General features: G+C 41.7%; 1 protein-coding gene across 1 annotated transcript; it reads left to right on the forward strand.

Moving 5' to 3' along the window:
* Nucleotides 1–11,772: 11,772 nt before the first annotated feature.
* LOC122646047 lies at nt 11,773–14,536 on the forward strand. Its single transcript, XM_043839503.1, has one exon. The coding sequence runs from the start codon at nt 12,294–12,296 to the stop codon at nt 14,358–14,360; it is 2,067 nt and encodes a 688-aa protein (XP_043695438.1). The 5' UTR covers nt 11,773–12,293; the 3' UTR covers nt 14,361–14,536.
* Nucleotides 14,537–18,621: the final 4,085 nt, after the last annotated feature.

Genomic DNA, 18,621 nt, shown 5'->3' on the forward strand with positions numbered 1-18,621 from the left:
ATTAAGAATAAAATTGAAATTCATGCATATAGGATTTTTTTTGCTTATGCTTGTCTGTGGTTTATCCTTTACTTGATGGGCTCGGTGGAGCTCACCCTTGTGCAACCTTTTCTTTTTAGATGATCTTGCAAGTGGATGTGATGGTAGCAGGGAGGATTACTTCGAGGCGGAGGTTGATGACCATAGTGAGTATGTTGGTGTGGATCTAGAGGGGTGTGACCCCTATCATGTGAGTGATTAGGGTGTCCCTGGAGAACATGAATTGATGACGTGGATGTAGACGCTGAATTTTGGTCACCCCTTGGCAATGATGACAATGGGATACGCCTGCTGGTAAGGGTTGTAGCTCCAAGGAATGACATTCCTAGGCTTATGCAAACTAAATGGTAGAACAAGGTTCACAGTGCTCCTGCATCCCATACTATGACACACTATACCTCTCGTTTCCAAGCCGACTACGGCATCTATTCTATCGCCAAAGATTCACCTTCCAATACATTCCATATCGCATCAACAACAATCCACAATTCCATATCCATAAGCCATAAACAAAATAACTAATAGAACATTTCCAAATAAGAATAGTACTCATACATGTGCATGATTCCTAACAAACAATCTAAAATGGATTAAACATTCCCAAAAGAATTCAATGTCTATCCCCACTCACCTTGTTATACTTGTGTTAGCATAACTGGATTGATTCTCGAGTCGGTTGTTGATAGGTTTCGATGACCAATGAACTATGTCCTATGATTATGAAGTCATACATATGTGTTAAAAGGTGCCCAAGTGATAATGGAGTCCTAGGGTAGGTCAGGGTCTAGTTAAAATAGGTTTGGAGTCAAAATCACAATTGACAATAGCTCTGGTCGATGGAAGGTGTTGACCACCCCTATCGACCAGAGGGTTACAGTAAGAAGCTTATAAATTTTCCTGATATTTGCATTCTCTGGTCTATGGAAGGTGTCGACCACTGACATCGACCAAAGGCTGTACAATAGCTGAATTTTAAAGGGAAACAGGATTTTAGAAGGGGGTTTTGGGTTGGTTTTCTTAAATTGGTTTCAGGGATGATTCTTACATATGGAATTGAGTTCCCATAGCCCAATTTAGGTCAAAGATATGGGCAATTTGATGGATTAGAGTTGGGATCATCCATGCATGGGGGTTTTGGTTCCCAACACATGGATTCAACCATGCATGGCTGATTATGAGATTAATGATACAATCTGAGCATAATCAATGAAAGATAGTTAGTAATTGGGTTAGAAATAGGATTTGCTTTATGCTAATGGCCTTGGGTTAGACATGCATGGAAGAATTTGGGTCTTGATATATATATATATATATATATACCAATTCAAATATAGAAGAAGGGTATTTTATCAACTTCATAATCCAAAACAGAATTGTGTTAAGTAAAAGAGTTTGATTGCAATTAGGTTCCAATTGCATCAATTTAACCAGGCATGGTAATAGATGATTAAATTCATCACAAAGCAGAATTTTAATTAGGTTCCTAGACTATTGAATAGGTTAGAGATGGAGGGTTTGGGTTAGTCTAGGTCTTACCTTCAAGGGATGAAATTGGGTAGGGGTTTGTGTAGGTATCCAAGGCCTCTCCCCAAGTTTCTTCTTCCTTCTCTTCTCTTCCTCTTCTCTTCTTCTTCTCTTTCTCTGCTTCCAACGAATTGAACAGTGAAAGGTTTTTTTAGGTGGTTTATATAGTTAGTGGTTATAAGGGTCTGTTTGGTAATGGTTTAATTGGCCCAAAACAAAATTTTAAGCCAAAATCGCATACTTGGATCAATTCGTGGGTCCCGTGTACCAACATTGTTGGGGAATCACTTCAACTAGGTAATTGGGACGAGGCAGTGAGATCCCCGACTCGAGACATCGGGCCCTGTACTTTAAGACAAAGATTTGCTATGACAACAACTCTGGTCGATGGAAGGTGTCGACTAGGTCCATCAACCAGTGGATGGTTCCATGCTGTCCAAGTGTTGGGACACCCCATGCATTGGTGTTTTCGCGCTTTAACACATTCCCAACAATATTTATATGCCTAAAATACCCAATACGTAATTAAGGTTTCTTACCATGAATGGTACATTTGATTGTGAACCTTGCAATTGCACAGAGGAGGTATCTGTCGTTTTGCTAGTAGGTGACATATTGACACAAGTAGGGGTGCAAGTTTGGCCCTGCCGGCCCGAAACCGCCCTGGCCCGCCCTGAGCCCGAACAGGGTCTGGGCTGAGATATTTGGCCCTGAGGGCGGGTTAAGGCTAGAAACTTCTGGCCCTGAATTAGGGTCGGGTCGGGTCGGGTCGGGTTAGGGTTGAGCCCTCAAGCTAAGCTTGGCCTGGCCCGGCCCGACCCTGATTTAAGTTATACTATAAAATATATATTGATATAATTTATACATTACGAACTTTAAATTTCACCCACATTTTTTTATATAATATACTATATATGAAGACAATAAGTGTTATAATATAATTTATTATATTGTTATTTTATGTAAAATTAATAAGTTCTTCCCAGCCCATTCCAACCCATGCATTTCTTTCCCCCTCCCCATGATCAGGGCCAATTAGGGTCGGCCCGACCCGACCCTACCCTGAGGGCGGGTCAAGGTTGGATTTTTCTGGCCCTGAGTAAGGGTTGGGTCGGGCTTGGGCCCAGCTAAGGGAACTTAGGGTTGGGCTACGGTTCTATAAAGCCCGGCCTAACCCGACCCTGTTGCAGCCCTAGACACAAGGGTTCCTTCTTCCCTGTCTACCCTCGAACACTCAACCAACATTCCATAATGTACACGAGGCTACAACTTTGGGTTTCGGACCTACAATTGGATTCGAGTTAGGGTTCGGGTTGAAATTGAGCCAAACTGTAACACAAACTGATAATCAATTTTGATATGTTTGTCTGTTTATGAGAAACTTCATTGTGACTTATTTGAATGGCACTTTTGTTGTCACTAAAAAGTGGAGTTGGAGTATTAAAGAGACACCTGTAAGTACCGTGGTCCTCGGGACGAGGGTTCCTCAGCCTCTTGGTGAAAAGAATTGGCTTCGATGAATAACAGTGTATTAGTCCGATATATCATCATGGGGATTAGGATCATGCTTTATAAAGAAATGAAGTCACCACCTAGGGTTAGGGCTTAGGACCCAATGGGTGTAGTCCCATCCGGGATTAGCAGAAAGGGCTACGTGATTCCATATGGTCTGGTCAGAGATTCAGGGTAAGTAGTCAGGTTACGAGCGTGGGAAGGTATTAGGCACCCACCTCGCCCGGATAAACCGATATTTCTACTATATGCTGGTTTTCGAATATTCTCCCTTAATAATATATCCCATACTAACATGTAAGGCTAAGTTATGATGCACTAATCATGACAAAGAAAGAAAAATCATTTACTATGTACACTAAAACGAGTTACTTTAATTGTCTACATTATGCCAAAAATAATAAGAAGGAAAGATACAGATACCTATCAAGAAATACACGAAATAAACGAAAGCGCACCGAGTGCAAAATATGTGATGTCCCATGGCTTAGGTAGAGACGGACGATCGGCTTGTCTCTCTCTTGTAGGACAGAGTAAGGACTATATGAGATGGGTTTTGCTACTCAAACTTCGGGCAGAATAACGGCTATATAAGGGATTTTTGTTATCTGTATGCAGAGAGAATAACGGCTGCGAAGGGGATTTTTCGTTATTCGTACACTAACGGGATAAAGACGTTGAGGGATAAGAACCGCTCTTTACTCGAATGGGTAATCGAAGGATCTACCCATACCTTCAGAGTCTTGCTCCAACAGATGCCCAAGAGGGAGGGAATTGGGAAAAAGGGGCCAAAGAATGAGCTGGGAGGGTCTCCCTACCCAAAAAAACCCTATTTTGGAGGGAGGGGGACCCTCCTATTTATAGGGGAGGGAGGACCCTCACCCTTGGCCAGATAAGTCCTCCATGGCGCCGTGTAGATGTCCACGGTGCCGTGGGGCACTTTTCCATGGCGCCGTGTGTGACGTCAGCAGGCTGATGTCACACCCCTTCATGGTGCCGTAGAAATCAAGTACACGTCCCCACGGTGCCGTGGGAAGGAGCCCACGGCGCCGTAGGAGCGCAGTACCACTTTTTCCTGAGTTTGGGCCATTCTAGGCCCATGGGCTTGGTCTTTTCGGGTTTTCCCCTCCTTTTTGACTCTTTAGAATATTTTCTATCGGGGGGCTCAGCCCCCCTACACCCCTGCAGGGGGGCTGCCTGCCCCCCTAGACCCCCACGGCCCGCTAACCGACTAGCAGGACCGCCGTGGTGGGGGAGGGTGAGCAGTACCTCCTTCAGTGTTCAGTAAAGGGTCTTATGAGTCATTTTATGGATGTTAGGGTGATTTGGTTCAGATGTAGGGATAAGAGTCCTTCTTGAGAGAGATACCGATGTTTGTCCGTGTCCTGTTGTCATCATCACCGAAGGTGGTGACAAAAATTGGTGTCTACAACACCCATATCATGAAGGAGCCAGCAAAGCCAAATTATCTCAGATGTAGTATAAAAAAGGCCTCGATACTTAGCTTCATTACTGGAGCGAGACACAATATACTGCTTTTTACTATGCCAAGAGATGAGAGAATCTCCAAAAAATAGATAAAAACCTGTTTTCGATCGATGATCAGTAACATCACTGACCCAATCAACATCTGAATATACCCGAAGTTCGAGAGATGAAGAGGTAGGAAAAAGTAATCCTTTAAATAATCTACTCTTTAAATATCAAAGAATGTGAAACACATTAACATAATGCACAGACCGAGGAGCAGCCATGAACTAACAAACTACATGAACAAGATAAGCAATATCAGGCTTGGTGACAGTAAGATAAACTAAGCTCCCCACCAAGGTCCGATAGAGTTTAGGACTAGAAATGGGCTCACCCATCAGTGGGATGAAGTTTGACATTGAGTTAGAGGGGAGAGTCAATTGTCTTGTTGTCAATGAGCCCAGCCTTGGAGAGAATATCAGAGGTGTACTTTGCTTGAGAGATAACATAACCATCAGAAGTCAAAGTAACTTCAATACCCATAAAGTATCGTAGATGACTGAGACCTTTCATCTCAAATTGTTGGTGAAGAAAATGAAAAGATTCTGAATTCCCTCATGATCATCACCAACAATAATCATATCATCTAATATAAAAGCAACAATATGATGCCACGATCTATCTATCGAGTAAAGAGGGAAAAATCATGGGAGCTTGAGGAGAACCCAAGTGTGACAATGGCAAAACTGAATTTTTCAAATCATGCCAGTGGTGTCTATTTAAGACTATAAAGAGCACGATGAAGGCGACATACTGCATATGGCGGATGAGAATAACCAGGGGGAGGTTTCATGTTGACCTCTTCTTGAAGATCTCCATTGAGGAAAGCATTTTTTTGCATCCAATTGATGAAGTGACCAATCACGGAAAGATGCAACTACAATGGTCATTCAAGCAATTGGACCAAAAGTTTCTTCATAATCAATACCATATTTTTGGTTATAGCCCTTTGGAACTTATATGGCTTTGTAGCATTCAATTGTTCCATCTGATCGGGCTTTTATCTTGTACACCCACTTACTTCCTATAGCAGTTTTACCAAGAGGAAGTCCCAAGTATGTTGTTTTTGCAAGGCTAGTTCTTCTGTCATAGCTTGTTGCCACAAAGGATTAGGAGATGTTCCCGAAAAGATGTTGGTTTGTGGAGTGCAAAAAGCGCAAAGAAGTAGCAATGAGAGTAATGGAGTTAGATTGATTGTTCTCTTGTCCGTACTGGATACCATCGAGGATAGATTAAAATAGACTCTGCAGGAATGCATTCAGAAATATCGATCTTCTATTATGAGATCCGGCAGTGAGGGAGTTGCAATGGGAGCAAACTCTTGTGAAATGTTAGACTGAACATCAACTAGCGACCATGAGTACAATCGTTGTAGGTTTAGAAGTTTCGACCTCAGCCACGATAGTTGCTACGACCACGTTGATTTGGGTACGAGCTCTTGGCAGCGACGTTGGCCTCAACAGTTGGGAGATCGATCGAAGAGGCCCTTTGATCTTTGAGGATTTCTTGGCTTAATAGAAGACCAATGAAATCATCCAAAGGTACATGGTCCAATCGAGATGTAATTGAGGTGGCAAAGGATTCATAATCAGCACTGAGACCACGAAGAATAGAAAGGATCGTATCAGCTTCGGAGACTGGTTGGGCAGCGGCAGCAAGGTTATCGACGATGCTCTTAACACGCTGCAGGTATTCAGCCATGGTGAGAGTTCCTTTTTTTATTTGGAACAGCTGGTAGTTGAGTTGCATGACCCTGGCCTGAGATTGAGACGCATATGTGCGTTCAAGAGTGGTCCAGGCAGCATGCGAGGTGGTTGCACCAACAATTTGAGCAAGTGCTCCCTCAGTTAACGATGAAATAATCCAAGAAAGGATTATTTGATCTTGCTTGCGCCAGAGGAGATATGCTAGGTTGGGAGAGAGAATAGCCGAGGATGGAGATTCAGATGAAGGAGGGAGAGTTTGAGGTGGAATGGGATGGCTGCCATCTACATAGCCATACAAATCATGCGCATGGAGTAGTGGCAGGAACTGGGATTTCCACAGAATATAATTCGTTCTATCAAGTTTGACTGGTAAGAGAGATACAATGTTGGTAGGAGAAAGGAAGGTGGAGGGGGTGTTGGCGGAAGAGGTGGTTGAGTTATCTGAGTTTGCCATAAGGACCGAGTACTCTAAGTCTTAGGCGAGTGATACCAAGATAGAATTTCGAAATACTCGAACTTGATATTGCTGAAATCTCCAATATCACTTCTGTGATTGGAGTGGTATATTTATATTGTATTGTGAGGTTACACGTTGTATTTGAATTTCAAAATACAGATGAGAGTTTGAGTTTATCTCAACTCAGATACATAGGAGAAGAATTAGGAACGTCCTTAGCTATGCTTGGGACTCTTTGGATTTGATCCACATGGGATAACGATGAGTTGTTGGATGAAGATTTAAAATTCAAATTTGTATTTGAATTTCCATTATCCATTACAAATAGAATTAGTGGTACTGTAAGTGAGTCTCAGAGGTACAGATGTCTGGAAACAAATCAAGTATGTGGTCAGAGGGTGCTGACTCACACGGGCGATTCTGAGGAAGTGTTCAAAACATATTGTTTTCCCAGAAAATAGTTTGATAAGAAATTTGTAATTTTCAAGCAACTGAATTATAACATCTATATCCCTTATGCTCAATGCCATAGTCAAGAAAAACATAGGGAGCGGAACGAGTAGAGAGTTTGTCACGTTCATGTCTCAGGAGAAGGCTGAAACAGGTGCACCAAAAAAGATGAAGTTCAGAGTAGTCGGGACTAACTCCAAACAACTGTCCAAAAGGACATAATCCATTAATAACAGAGGAAGGAATTCAGTTAATAACACAGACTGATGTAAGAGTAGCCTCTCCCTAAAAATTTTGGGAATAGTAGATGACAAGATCAATGCACGAGTGGTTTCAATAATATGTCTATGTTTATCGCTTAGTGACACCATTTTGTTGGGAAGTATGAATACAAGAAATTTGGGGTAATGTACCTTGACTCTGAAGTGAGGCTCAAAAGTCAATGGAGATATATTCCCCCTAAATCCGACCAAAATTTCTTTTATTCTTTTTGAGAACGTACTAAGTGTGGACCATGGTGACAAATTGTTGATAAACAAACAATACTTTAGAACGAGAGTGTAACATATATAACCAAGTAAATCGTGAGTAGTCAGGTAGATGGTTGGGGTTGCAGGTGTGAGATGGTGACAATGCACAGGGGCGGACTTACAAGGGCTGGATATGGCCGAGCTATCAGAGACTGGTCGGTGCTGTCAGGAACTTGTGCACAGAGATAGAACTTGCACACGAAGGAATACGACCACTGGTTGAGGATGGCGATCAGGTGAGAGCTGACACAAGTTGATTTTGGTTGAGGCAGGCAAATCATGTGAGAGCTCACATAGGCTGTTTATGGTTGAAGCTGCAATAGGAACAAAGAAGGGGAGGGACAATAGAGTCGGATTGAACATACATGCTGTGATATCATGAAAATTCCGGTGAAAAAGCATACTTTGTATATTCACAGTAAGGTTAAAAATACAACGAGATGATACCCATACAAGGTAATAAGAGATACATGGTAAGAGATATGCTAAAAAAGAGAGATACATGGTAAGAGAGGTATACAGGAAAAGAAATATTATACACAATATTCTCAGAATATACAGTTAACAGGGTTGCTTATTCTTAGTGACACTGAAGACTTTTTTGGGTCCGTTGGGTCCTACAGATCATTTGTACCTAAGTTCGACGATTGTCGGTGAGGCACTAACATTTAGACTAGGATTGAAGACCTGAGGCTGGATCATGTCCTTGTACAAGTACCGTCCAAGGCCACCCACATGGAATCCACTCCTCCTGTGAGTGGCACTGAAGGGCCTTGGATTGTACTTGTACAAGGACACTATCCGTGCTTGACCTGATGTCAGGTTTTGGTTTGATGCTTGGTTGATGAAGTCTTCCATCTGTTGACTGAAGTCTCTACCATTATCAAGGATATAAAGCTTCTATAGGGAAGTTTTGAGTCATGTTCTTTCCTTTATATAAATAGATCTGAAAAATGTATTTGCCCACTCTATTTCAAATGGACAATAAGTCACCCTCATCAAGGACTCAAGGAGTCCTTGTTTCTTGGGGGGCTTCTAAATATTATACTTCACTTTCATCTCTTAGAGGCTACATAAAATATTCCCCACTATAGAAAATATATGGGCAAGAGATCACTCCCTTGTCGCATAGCTCCTGCACTAGCGCGGGGACCAATGAGAGCATATGTAGGGGCAGCAACATGGATGTGATTTTTGGCTTCACAAGGGACAGGGTAGTAATTTCATACGAGCTTGTGTGTGAGCGCAGGGACCATGTGACCAGGCAATGTTCTTTTTCCCGCATATATATATGTAATACAAGGGACTTTTTTTTTTTTTTTTGGTGGAAAAACAAAAACTTTACTAACTTAAGTAAACATAATACTTACAGTCTCAGCTATATCGTCTGATGAGGACTTAGTAATACGTGCATGTCTGGCTAGTCTATCTACCGGTGTGATGAAAGATCTATGTTGTTTAATAATACTTACAGAATGGAGGGATGAAATAAGGTGGGAGATATCAAACAACAAAGTAAAAAGATGATATGGCCATTCACATGTAGTCGAATGCTCCAGCCAATCTTTCATCTCCTGTGAATCCGTCCATTCAACTACTTCTTTACAGTCTAGTCAAAGTGACCTTTGGAGCCCTGCTTGGAGTCCTCGCAGCTCCGCCTCCTGTGCTGACCCTACATTACCACAATTCATAGCAGAAGCCAAGAAGGTGTTGTTATAACATATTAAGAAACCCCATCCCCCATATGAAATTGACTAACAAAAGTTGCCATCGGAAATGATAATACATGTCTCCTTCAAACCCAATTGTAGATAATCGGATTGTGAGAAACTGATGGAAGAATCCTGTGGCGAATTAGGAGAGTAGGAATGGGATTGTTGGAGGGGGGAGGGATAAAGAACCAACTCATAGGTCCAACGCAATATATTTTGCAGAACCTGTTGTGGGTTTAGAGGTTGTTTAGAGAATTGAATTTGATTCCTATGGATCCACACAAAATACAGGGTAATGCAGATGATGCTCAGAATATGTGAGTCAGTAGGCCAAGACTCAATACAGTTATTGAAAAAACTTTGTATAGCATTAGTTGTGGTAGAACCAGTGAAACCCTCAGTTCGGAAGCCAAGAGGCCCCGCAGCCCAAATTAGTTTGGTAATGGCACATGAAAAGAAAAGATGCCACAATGTTTTAGATTCAGAAGAGCAGAATGGACACCAATTGGGCAGTTTATCATTCCAAGCTAATTTGGACAGAGTAGGGATCCCATCGTGAATCACCCGCCAAGCAAATAGAGTGAATTTGGGTGGAATCTTTAGCCCCCATAGTTTCGTCCAAAATTTTTTGGGTAAGCTAGGTGTGGTGTGGTGTGATTGGGATGCTAGCATAGCAGCCATTTTTTTGGTGGTCAAGGAGCCCGATTTTGTGAGGGGAGAGAACAAATGATCCCTAAATGGGTTAACCGAAAGTTTAATGGAGAGAATGGAAGCACATATAGATGGTGGAAAAATAGATGCAATTAAAGGTCTATTCCATTCCCTATTAATTAGGAGTTCATGCACTGTACCAAATGATGGGTTTACAAGCATCAATTGGTTTAGAGAGGTGAATCGTTGAGAATTAATGTTCCCAATTGGGATCTAGGGTTCCTCCCAGAGGTTAATTGAGGAACCGGTACCAACCCTCCATCGTACACACCCTCGTAAGATTGGAACAACCGAACATATGCTGTTCCAAGTCCAAGAACCACGTTTAAGTGGTGTCAAAGGATTGAGGAGGGAAACCTTAGCAAAATATTTACCTTTAAGCAGACGAGCCCATAAGGACTGTGGTTCAGTGAGGAGACGCCATCCCAACTTAAGAATCAAAGCCTGGTTATGCTTCCAACGAGTTCGGATCCCAAGTCCACTCGATTCCTTTGGTTTACAAATCAAATTCCAAGAGATGAGTGACAAGGTTTTACCAATAGAAACCCCAGAATGGAAAAATTTTGAACTGAAAGAATCCAACTTGGTGCAAACAGATTTGGGGAAGAGGAAACATGACATGTGATAGGTTGGAATGGAGTGGAGCACTGAATTGATAAGAGTTAACCGTCCAGCTTGGGAGAGAAACTTCCCTTTCCAGGTGGATAACTTATTGTGGATTCTAGTGATAATGGGGGATAGAGCAATTGTCTTAGAGCGGGCCGGAAACAATGAGGTGCCCAAGTATTTAGAATCCAGTCCCATTTCCTTTATATCAAGAGCCTTACAAATCTTCTTCCTGAGATTAGGGTGTGTGTTTTTGCTAAACATGACACTGCTCTTATTTAAGTTGAGTTGCTGGCCAGACAGGGATTCAAAGAGATTTAACACAGCTTTAATAGTATGAACGTCAAATGGAGTTGCCCGACAGAAAAGCATGGTGTCATCAGCGAAGAACAGATGAGTGATTTCAGGCCCACCCCTAGATATTTTGATGCCTTTGAATAGATTTAGGTCTCTATAAGTATACAGTAAGCGTGATAGGCATTCCATGGTTAGAATAAAAAGGTAGGGGCTAAGCGGGCATCCCTGTCGCAGTCCACGCGTTGGTTCAAAGAAATCAAAGGCGCTACCATGGAGTTTAATAGAAAAGGAACAATGCAAGAGAGCAGACAACAGGTGATTCCAATGTGGCTCAAACCCCAAGAATCGAAAAAGTGCCAAAAGAAAACTCCATTCTACCCTAATACAAGGTACTTTTGACCAATATAGGGATGCATTAACATTTAACATACATGGAATATGTGTTTTTTTCTTAATGAAATACATGGTACATGGTAGTATTTGATTGAATTTGACTTCAAAATTTTACATATGGTCGTAGACCATTTTTTATTTTTTTATATCCAATGGTTTAAATTGCCACAACACCCTTCCCGTGGTACATATAGCTACTTTGCCTGGCTTGCTTGGAAGACTTCTACGATAAATATGTTAAAGTCATGGGGGGAAAATGAAAAGGGTGTATTTATACCTTTTTTTCAGTGGCGTTGTTCGTGTAACCAGTCGTTATGGGGAGCGAGGAATTCGTAAATCTTTAGTCCCTTCTTCAAACAAAGCTGAGGGGAACCGAACCAGAGGGCGTCCGTCAGTACCCGATGCTTTCGCCATGGTTTATCGCTTCTGCTTTACTCCCCAGGTACGAACCCCTTATTGGGGTAATGGATTTGGGTTTTGATTTTTAGGGTTTTATTTGCTTTCCTGAAAAAAGAAAGCAACAAACCCTCTTGTTTACCCCCATATTCAAAGAACACAAATCCTACCCTTCTTGTTGATGATGTTTAATTGCGTGTTTGAGCTTTTGGGTTCTTGAAAACCCGGTGAATTTTCCATATCCGAAGCTAGAATGAACTAGGGTTTTGTACCTTGTTTTGAATGGTGATGAATTTTAGGGTTCTGTGCTTCTTTTTGGTTCTGTTTTTTGTTCTGTTCTAATTGAAATTAGGGGTTTTTGAAATTAGGGACTGAAGGAACAAACGAAGGGAAGATTTGGGTGTTGAGGGTTTTTGAGTTTGGTTATGTAATGGCCTATGACGGAAACGAAGATCAAAATAGGAGGATGGATCTGAATTTGTATCTGGGTCTACCTCGTTCACCCCGGCGAGCAGAATCGGATCTTGGTTCTGATCTTGCACTGGGATCCTTACCCATCCCTGGTGAAGGCGAAATTCAAGGCTCAACTGAGATGTCTGGTTACGCAGATGCCTCTGATTCGCATGCTCCATACTCACCATCTCATGCTTCGTACTCCCCAAACCCTCAGACTGTTGAACCCCTTGACCCTAATGAGAATTCACCTTTTGAGTATTCTGATTACTCCCCACAACCACCTTATCCAACTGTTACACTGTCAATCGATCCTAGTGATGAACCACTTGTTCATGAAGGAAGGTCCCATCTTGAGTATAATCCTTACTCTCCATCATATAACTCTCCATCATATATTCCTGTTTCCCCAATTGTAGAAGCTGGGCTAGAACCTCAAAGTGATGATGTAATCGATCCAATTGATCATGCACCTTACTCTCCTATCTATGTGCCGGCCTCAAACCTTGAGCATGATGGTGAAACCCTGGATCATGAGGATAGCAACCATATTGAATATGTCCCATACTCACCTTCTTTTGTTCCAGCTTCGTTCTCACCCCCTCGTGAGCCCGATGAACCATTGATTCAAGATAATGATCCCCCATACATCCCTAATATCCCAACTACTGAAGTCCACAGTGATGCATTACATGAGGGGATGGGGTTCGTAGCATATCAAGCAGCCACACAAACCAGGGAAGCTTTTCGTCGGGAGCTTCTTCAATGTCCACAGGTTCGTTTCCGTAGATTGATTGAATCAACTCGGCGATGGCGGCTCCGGAGGTTCAGGTCATCAATTCCATACAGGTTTGGTCCTGATTTGGGTGCTTTTTCCTCTGGAAGTCATCCCTTTGATGATGAAACACCGGTTGAAAGATCTCCTGAAGCTCACTGTGGGGCACAAAAAACAACTTTGGAAGGTCATGCTGCTGAGGATTTGGAAGAGGAAAAGGAGCAGGGTAGTGTTGGTGCTAATTTTGACTGCAATATCTGTTTGGATGTAGCTAAGGAGCCGGTGGTTACTTCTTGTGGTCATTTATTTTGTTGGCCATGTATATACCAATGGTTGCATCTGCACTGTGATCACAAAGAATGTCCTGTATGCAAAGGGGAGGTGAATGAGTCAAAACTAATTCCTATTTATGGTCGGGGGAGTTCTGAGAAGGAGTCTGACAAGAAGGGGCAGGAAGATGGGGATTCAGGTTTGAAGGTACCTCCCAGACCTCGTGGACAAAGGTTTGAGAGTTTGAGGCAGAGGATACGGAGACCTCATTTAAGGAGATCTGTGGAAGAACGTGGATCGCGGAGAGTTATACAGGGTGAAGAACCACAAAATGAAAACAGAGTTGATAGGCAGGGCGAGCCAGTTCTTCATGGAGTTTTCGATGCAGCTAACCGTCGAACCATAACTAGGTTGATGGAAGTTCAGCGACTACAAAGGACGGACTCACAAAGGGCAGAGAGCTTACAAAGCGTATTAAACTTTTGGGGAAGTGGACCATCCCGAAATGCTACTGAGTTGGATTCAGACCATGCACGTGTTGGTATCTCACCTCCCAATCCGTTTCATGGAGGGGGCCCCTTGAGTTCTTCACCTGGTCTTTCACGACACGGGATTAGCTTTTGGCCTCAACATGCTTTCTTTAGTTCAACTTCAACTTCAACTGATAGATTGGCTGCCATAGCTGCTGATGTTTCTAGTGTGAGAATGGGGAACAGTGGTAACCATTCTGGGGCTTCAACATCAGCAAGCCCTCGGGTTACCAATGTTGTGAATGTTCAGGGCCCTCGAGAGGCAGTTGTAGCTGCAGATCAAGCTTCTGCTTCAAGCACAATGGCTGTTATACAGGATGATGCTGGACTTCCCGTTGATGCTCCTGCAGAGCCAAATAGTGTGGGTTCTTCCCATGCCCCTAGAAGGCGGAGAAGAAATAGTGTGGCTGGTTCATTAGATGTAGATGGAGGAGTTCATCAAGCGCGCAAAAGGAGACGGATAAACTAATTTATAATAGAACAAAGCTTTTAAAATAAGATTCTATCTTTTCGCTTTCTCCTATGGGTGGATTGAATCTCTTGCGGGGGTGTATACTGTAATTTTTAGTTTCAATTTATATTTTGTTGGCTTTTTTAGGTAAGTTATCATATTACTTTTTTGACCAATGTAATTTGGTTTCATTCCATCTTGATTTTCCCCTTCTTATTTTATGGGGCATATAATATGTACTAAAATTTTAATCCATTGGCCTCTTTGATGTTAGAATATTGTCAAATGTTTTGGTATTGGTATAAACTCTTTTAACTGTATGAGCTGTTTGCATCTTTGATGAAAGGTTAGCCCAAATTTCACGTGGCAGCTTCGCTGCTGTGGTCTATGAATCTGCAAGCAGGTAGAAAATGAGTCTTAGTCTCTGTTGGTGTTATTCCTTGGTTTCTTGGGTTAATGTATATCTATTAGATTAGCTTAATGTTGTAAAAGAGTAAGTGGAATGGTGCATTCATCGGTGTGTCTGAGCAAACAGGGTAGCTGATCTCATGAGTTGGACTGTCAATTCATGTGAGTACATCTTTTTTCTGGAAAATTTTCCTTTCAATACAAGGTTGTATTCACTTATTTGAGACAATTCAAAGCTTATAGTGATCTTTTTACAGGTTTTCTAAACTCTCTATATCAAACATCCCACAAATGGTTGTTTCAGAAAACTCTCCTTATTACATGGCTAGCTGCTCTAGTCAATGTAATTCCTTTTGGACTTTTGTAGTTAACCTGGGTTAACAATTCAACTTGTCCAAATAAGTCAGCTCAATGAACCTGTGTATGTGTGAACATAAGAGACATGGGGGTCCCAAATTCCAAAGAATTTGGGATGAAGATGCAATTTCTATCTACTTGCCTATGCTGTTTTAGAATCTTTAATCTTTGTATCTTCTGGGTTCAAATTCTAGTAAAGTATTCCATATTTGTGGCTTGGCTCTTACAAGATTCAAGATGCAAGCCCTTAATCTTTAATCTTGATTGGCATTTATTTATGTTAAGTTATTAGATTTTATCTCATGGTCTAGCAGCAGCCTGATGTCACTGTAGGTAGATATCTCTATAGAACAGAGGATCTGGAAGGGAGAAACGCTGGTTTAGTGTTTCTATGAACCAAGTTTATCTGAAATGTCTCTGAGCTGTGCTTCTTGCAGAACAGAGGATCTGGAAGGGAGAAACGCTGGATTTTTATTTTATTTTATTTTTTTGGGTGCTATTTTCATGAAAGTGAGGTAAGCCCTTCTCCCTTATTTTCTTCTTTTCCCTTTCAACTATTCTTAATGACCAAGAAGAAATCAGACTTCTATATTTTCTCCCCCTAGGCTCCTATTGAGGATATATCTAATGTGTCAATTGATTAGGTTGCTGTTGCAAGCAGAACTTGTGTTTAGAACAAGGGTTGAGAAAGAGGAGTGCCCCTGCTATTGCAGTTGCAATTATTCTGTCTTTTAACGTTTGAGGTTAAAAGAAGGGTTTTCAGGTCTGTTATTTATAAACTAGAATAGGGTGGCCTAATAAACCTTATGGGAAAAAGAGTGCTAATTGGTCACGTGAATCCTGGGCCCAGACACAGGATAGCACGAAATTACCGCTGAGGCCCCAGTGAACTAAAAAATCTCATTCAGTCAAAGCTCCTGCATGCGCTCTTATTGCCCCTCCCCTCCCACACACTGGTGCAGGTACTGCACGACCAGACAGCGATCTCTTACCCTAAGCTTATATAGAGGATGATATGTTAGATTCCCATTAGCAAGCAATGATAGGCTGGGAAAAGCATACTGGAGTATTTGGGATTTGGTAAATATTTTTGTTAGAAAGATTTTGACAAATATTTTGAGAGACCTGTTGTAGTTGTAATACCACCAAGTATGCCTGTATATGAATTTTTTGTTTTTTGGGAGGGAAAGGGGTCTCCTGAAGTTATGATCTATTCATTCCTCTATAGAAAATAAAAAGTGGGGTAGAAATGAAGATTGACATATAGGAAGGAGGAATGTGATTCATTGAAAACTTTTGTTAAAAAGAGGGGAAAAAACTTAAATTTTTGGTGTTTGAAGGGAAAAAGAAAAAACCATTTATTAGTTGAAGAGGAGGAAAATGAATTTCTAAGCTCAGAAGCAACTTCTACTGGTAAGTAGTTCACAGGGCTGCATATCAGTCCTGGCTTGGACTTCAGCTCATAACCTGGCCAGCTTATGTGAGGCAGGCAGGTGAGAGCAGAGCTTAGGTAAGCATGAACAACAGCTTGTTGATGGCTGCTGCTTAATTGAATTCTTCAGCAAGAGATCCAAGGGAAGTGGAAAGAGATAGAGATGAACCTATCTATATATTCAGTTCATCTTGGATGGTCAATGACATACAAGAAGATAGATCTTGCTTGACAATAAGCATCGGTGGATTTGAATTTTTATCCGCTGCTATAATTGGAGCGCTGCAGTGCGTATCGTGCGGCGCAGCAGTGATCATGTGTGCACAGCAGGCCCCACTGCACACACATGGCCGCTGCTGCGCCGCACGATGGGCACAGCAGCGTGCCAGTTACAGCAGCAGATAAAGGTCCCGGTGGATTTTGCTTGAGCCGTTTATACTACTTAACCATGATCCCCAGTGAAAACCAGCCTCTCGCCCTCCAAGCTTGCAAGTGATTTCTTTGGGTGTTTGATGGCAGAGTGAAAGTGCCAGCCAAATTGAGCTCAAGATTTTTGGCCAGACATTTACTCAACTTTATTACGACATACATTGTGCGAGAGATCTTCTAAAGAGGCCGTGTTGGTAACATGTTGAATGTGAAATTATGTTAATGAAGTGATGGAATTCTCAACCATTGACCATTACAGGTAGTACGGGACTTTTCTTTTGAAATCTTATTGTATTTGAGCAGGGTTTCTATAGTTTTAATGATGAGATTGAAATTGGAAAAACAGGGGAAGAAGATTATCTCCCTGAGGAACTAGCATCCCTGCCATTGGATCTGCTCAACAATCACAGTTGCTTCTCGCCTTCTGTCTCCAATTTCGGTCTCTGAAAAACCTCACCATACAAGATGGGTCTGGTCTCTCTGTTTATTAGATAATCACACTGGTTAATGGATGAGTGTGAAGATCAGAGACCAGACAGGACCCTTGTAATATACACCCCCATTTCCACCATTAAGGAATAGAGAGGGAGGGGGGAGGAAAGGTTTACAAATCTCCCACTCCCAACGGCTATGGGGTGTTTAAACTCAATAGCTTCATATTATAACCGTTACATCCGGGGAGGTAAATGTATTGGTGTGGCAAATGGGCTACATAAGCTTACATTCTCCCACTTGACCCATATTGGCACATGCCAAGAAGATCTATTGAGTTGCAATTATGATGTTAAATTGTATGTATACTATACAAAACATCAAGATTCATTTCTTATGGTTTACATTTTGTTCAAAATGAAGAGTCATACCTCATGAGTCATGGCGGTATATGTATACAATTATGGACACTCTCTTTACTTTTACTGTAACTCCCTCGTTTTAGATGAACTCTTTATGTGGTGAGTTTTAACTATACAGAATCAATTCCAAAGTCAATTATAAAGATAACTTTATAGGCATTTGTTATTCAAATCTTGTATGTACACAACAAAAGAATGACAAAATTGTATTTTTGAATAGTCAGTCGTACATTGCAATCTCTTTATTAAGACATTAGGCATATAATGTAGGAGAAAATAACCCTATCTTGTCCTGTGCTTAGCGTGGCTACCACGCCTAGACATAGAACCGCCTTGGGGCACCTGGAAATGACCGCCTTGCCCCCATGTTAATGTGGATTTTCCAGGAGCCTTAAGGTGGGTCTGTCTTTGAGCGTGGTCGCCATGCAAGGCGCACGACTAGGTAGCGTTCTATTCCCCCCAAAATACATTATGTAAAGCTTATATAACCGACATGATCTATAAACTCCTTAGGCGGAAGCCCTTGATGAAAGAGTCAAGCACTTGTATACCTCATATTGTCACCCCTGGTGGGTATCTTGAATGTGATGAGTACATCTTTAGAACCAAGGGAGGTTCTATTCGTGAATTTAGGGGTTTCCCCTACATTCTTTTTTTGTGATAAAGTTTCCCCTACATTCTTGACAGTGTCAATGATCGTTCAAGCAAAATGGCTAAAATACCCTGAGAGGGTGAATCATGATGATACTAAAGTTTGGTATGAAATGAGTTCATTTGTCCCCTTATTCGGGAGAAGATT

Source organism: Telopea speciosissima, chromosome 11 (assembly GCF_018873765.1).
Source record: "Telopea speciosissima isolate NSW1024214 ecotype Mountain lineage chromosome 11, Tspe_v1, whole genome shotgun sequence".
NCBI classification, from domain to species: domain Eukaryota; kingdom Viridiplantae; phylum Streptophyta; class Magnoliopsida; order Proteales; family Proteaceae; genus Telopea; species Telopea speciosissima.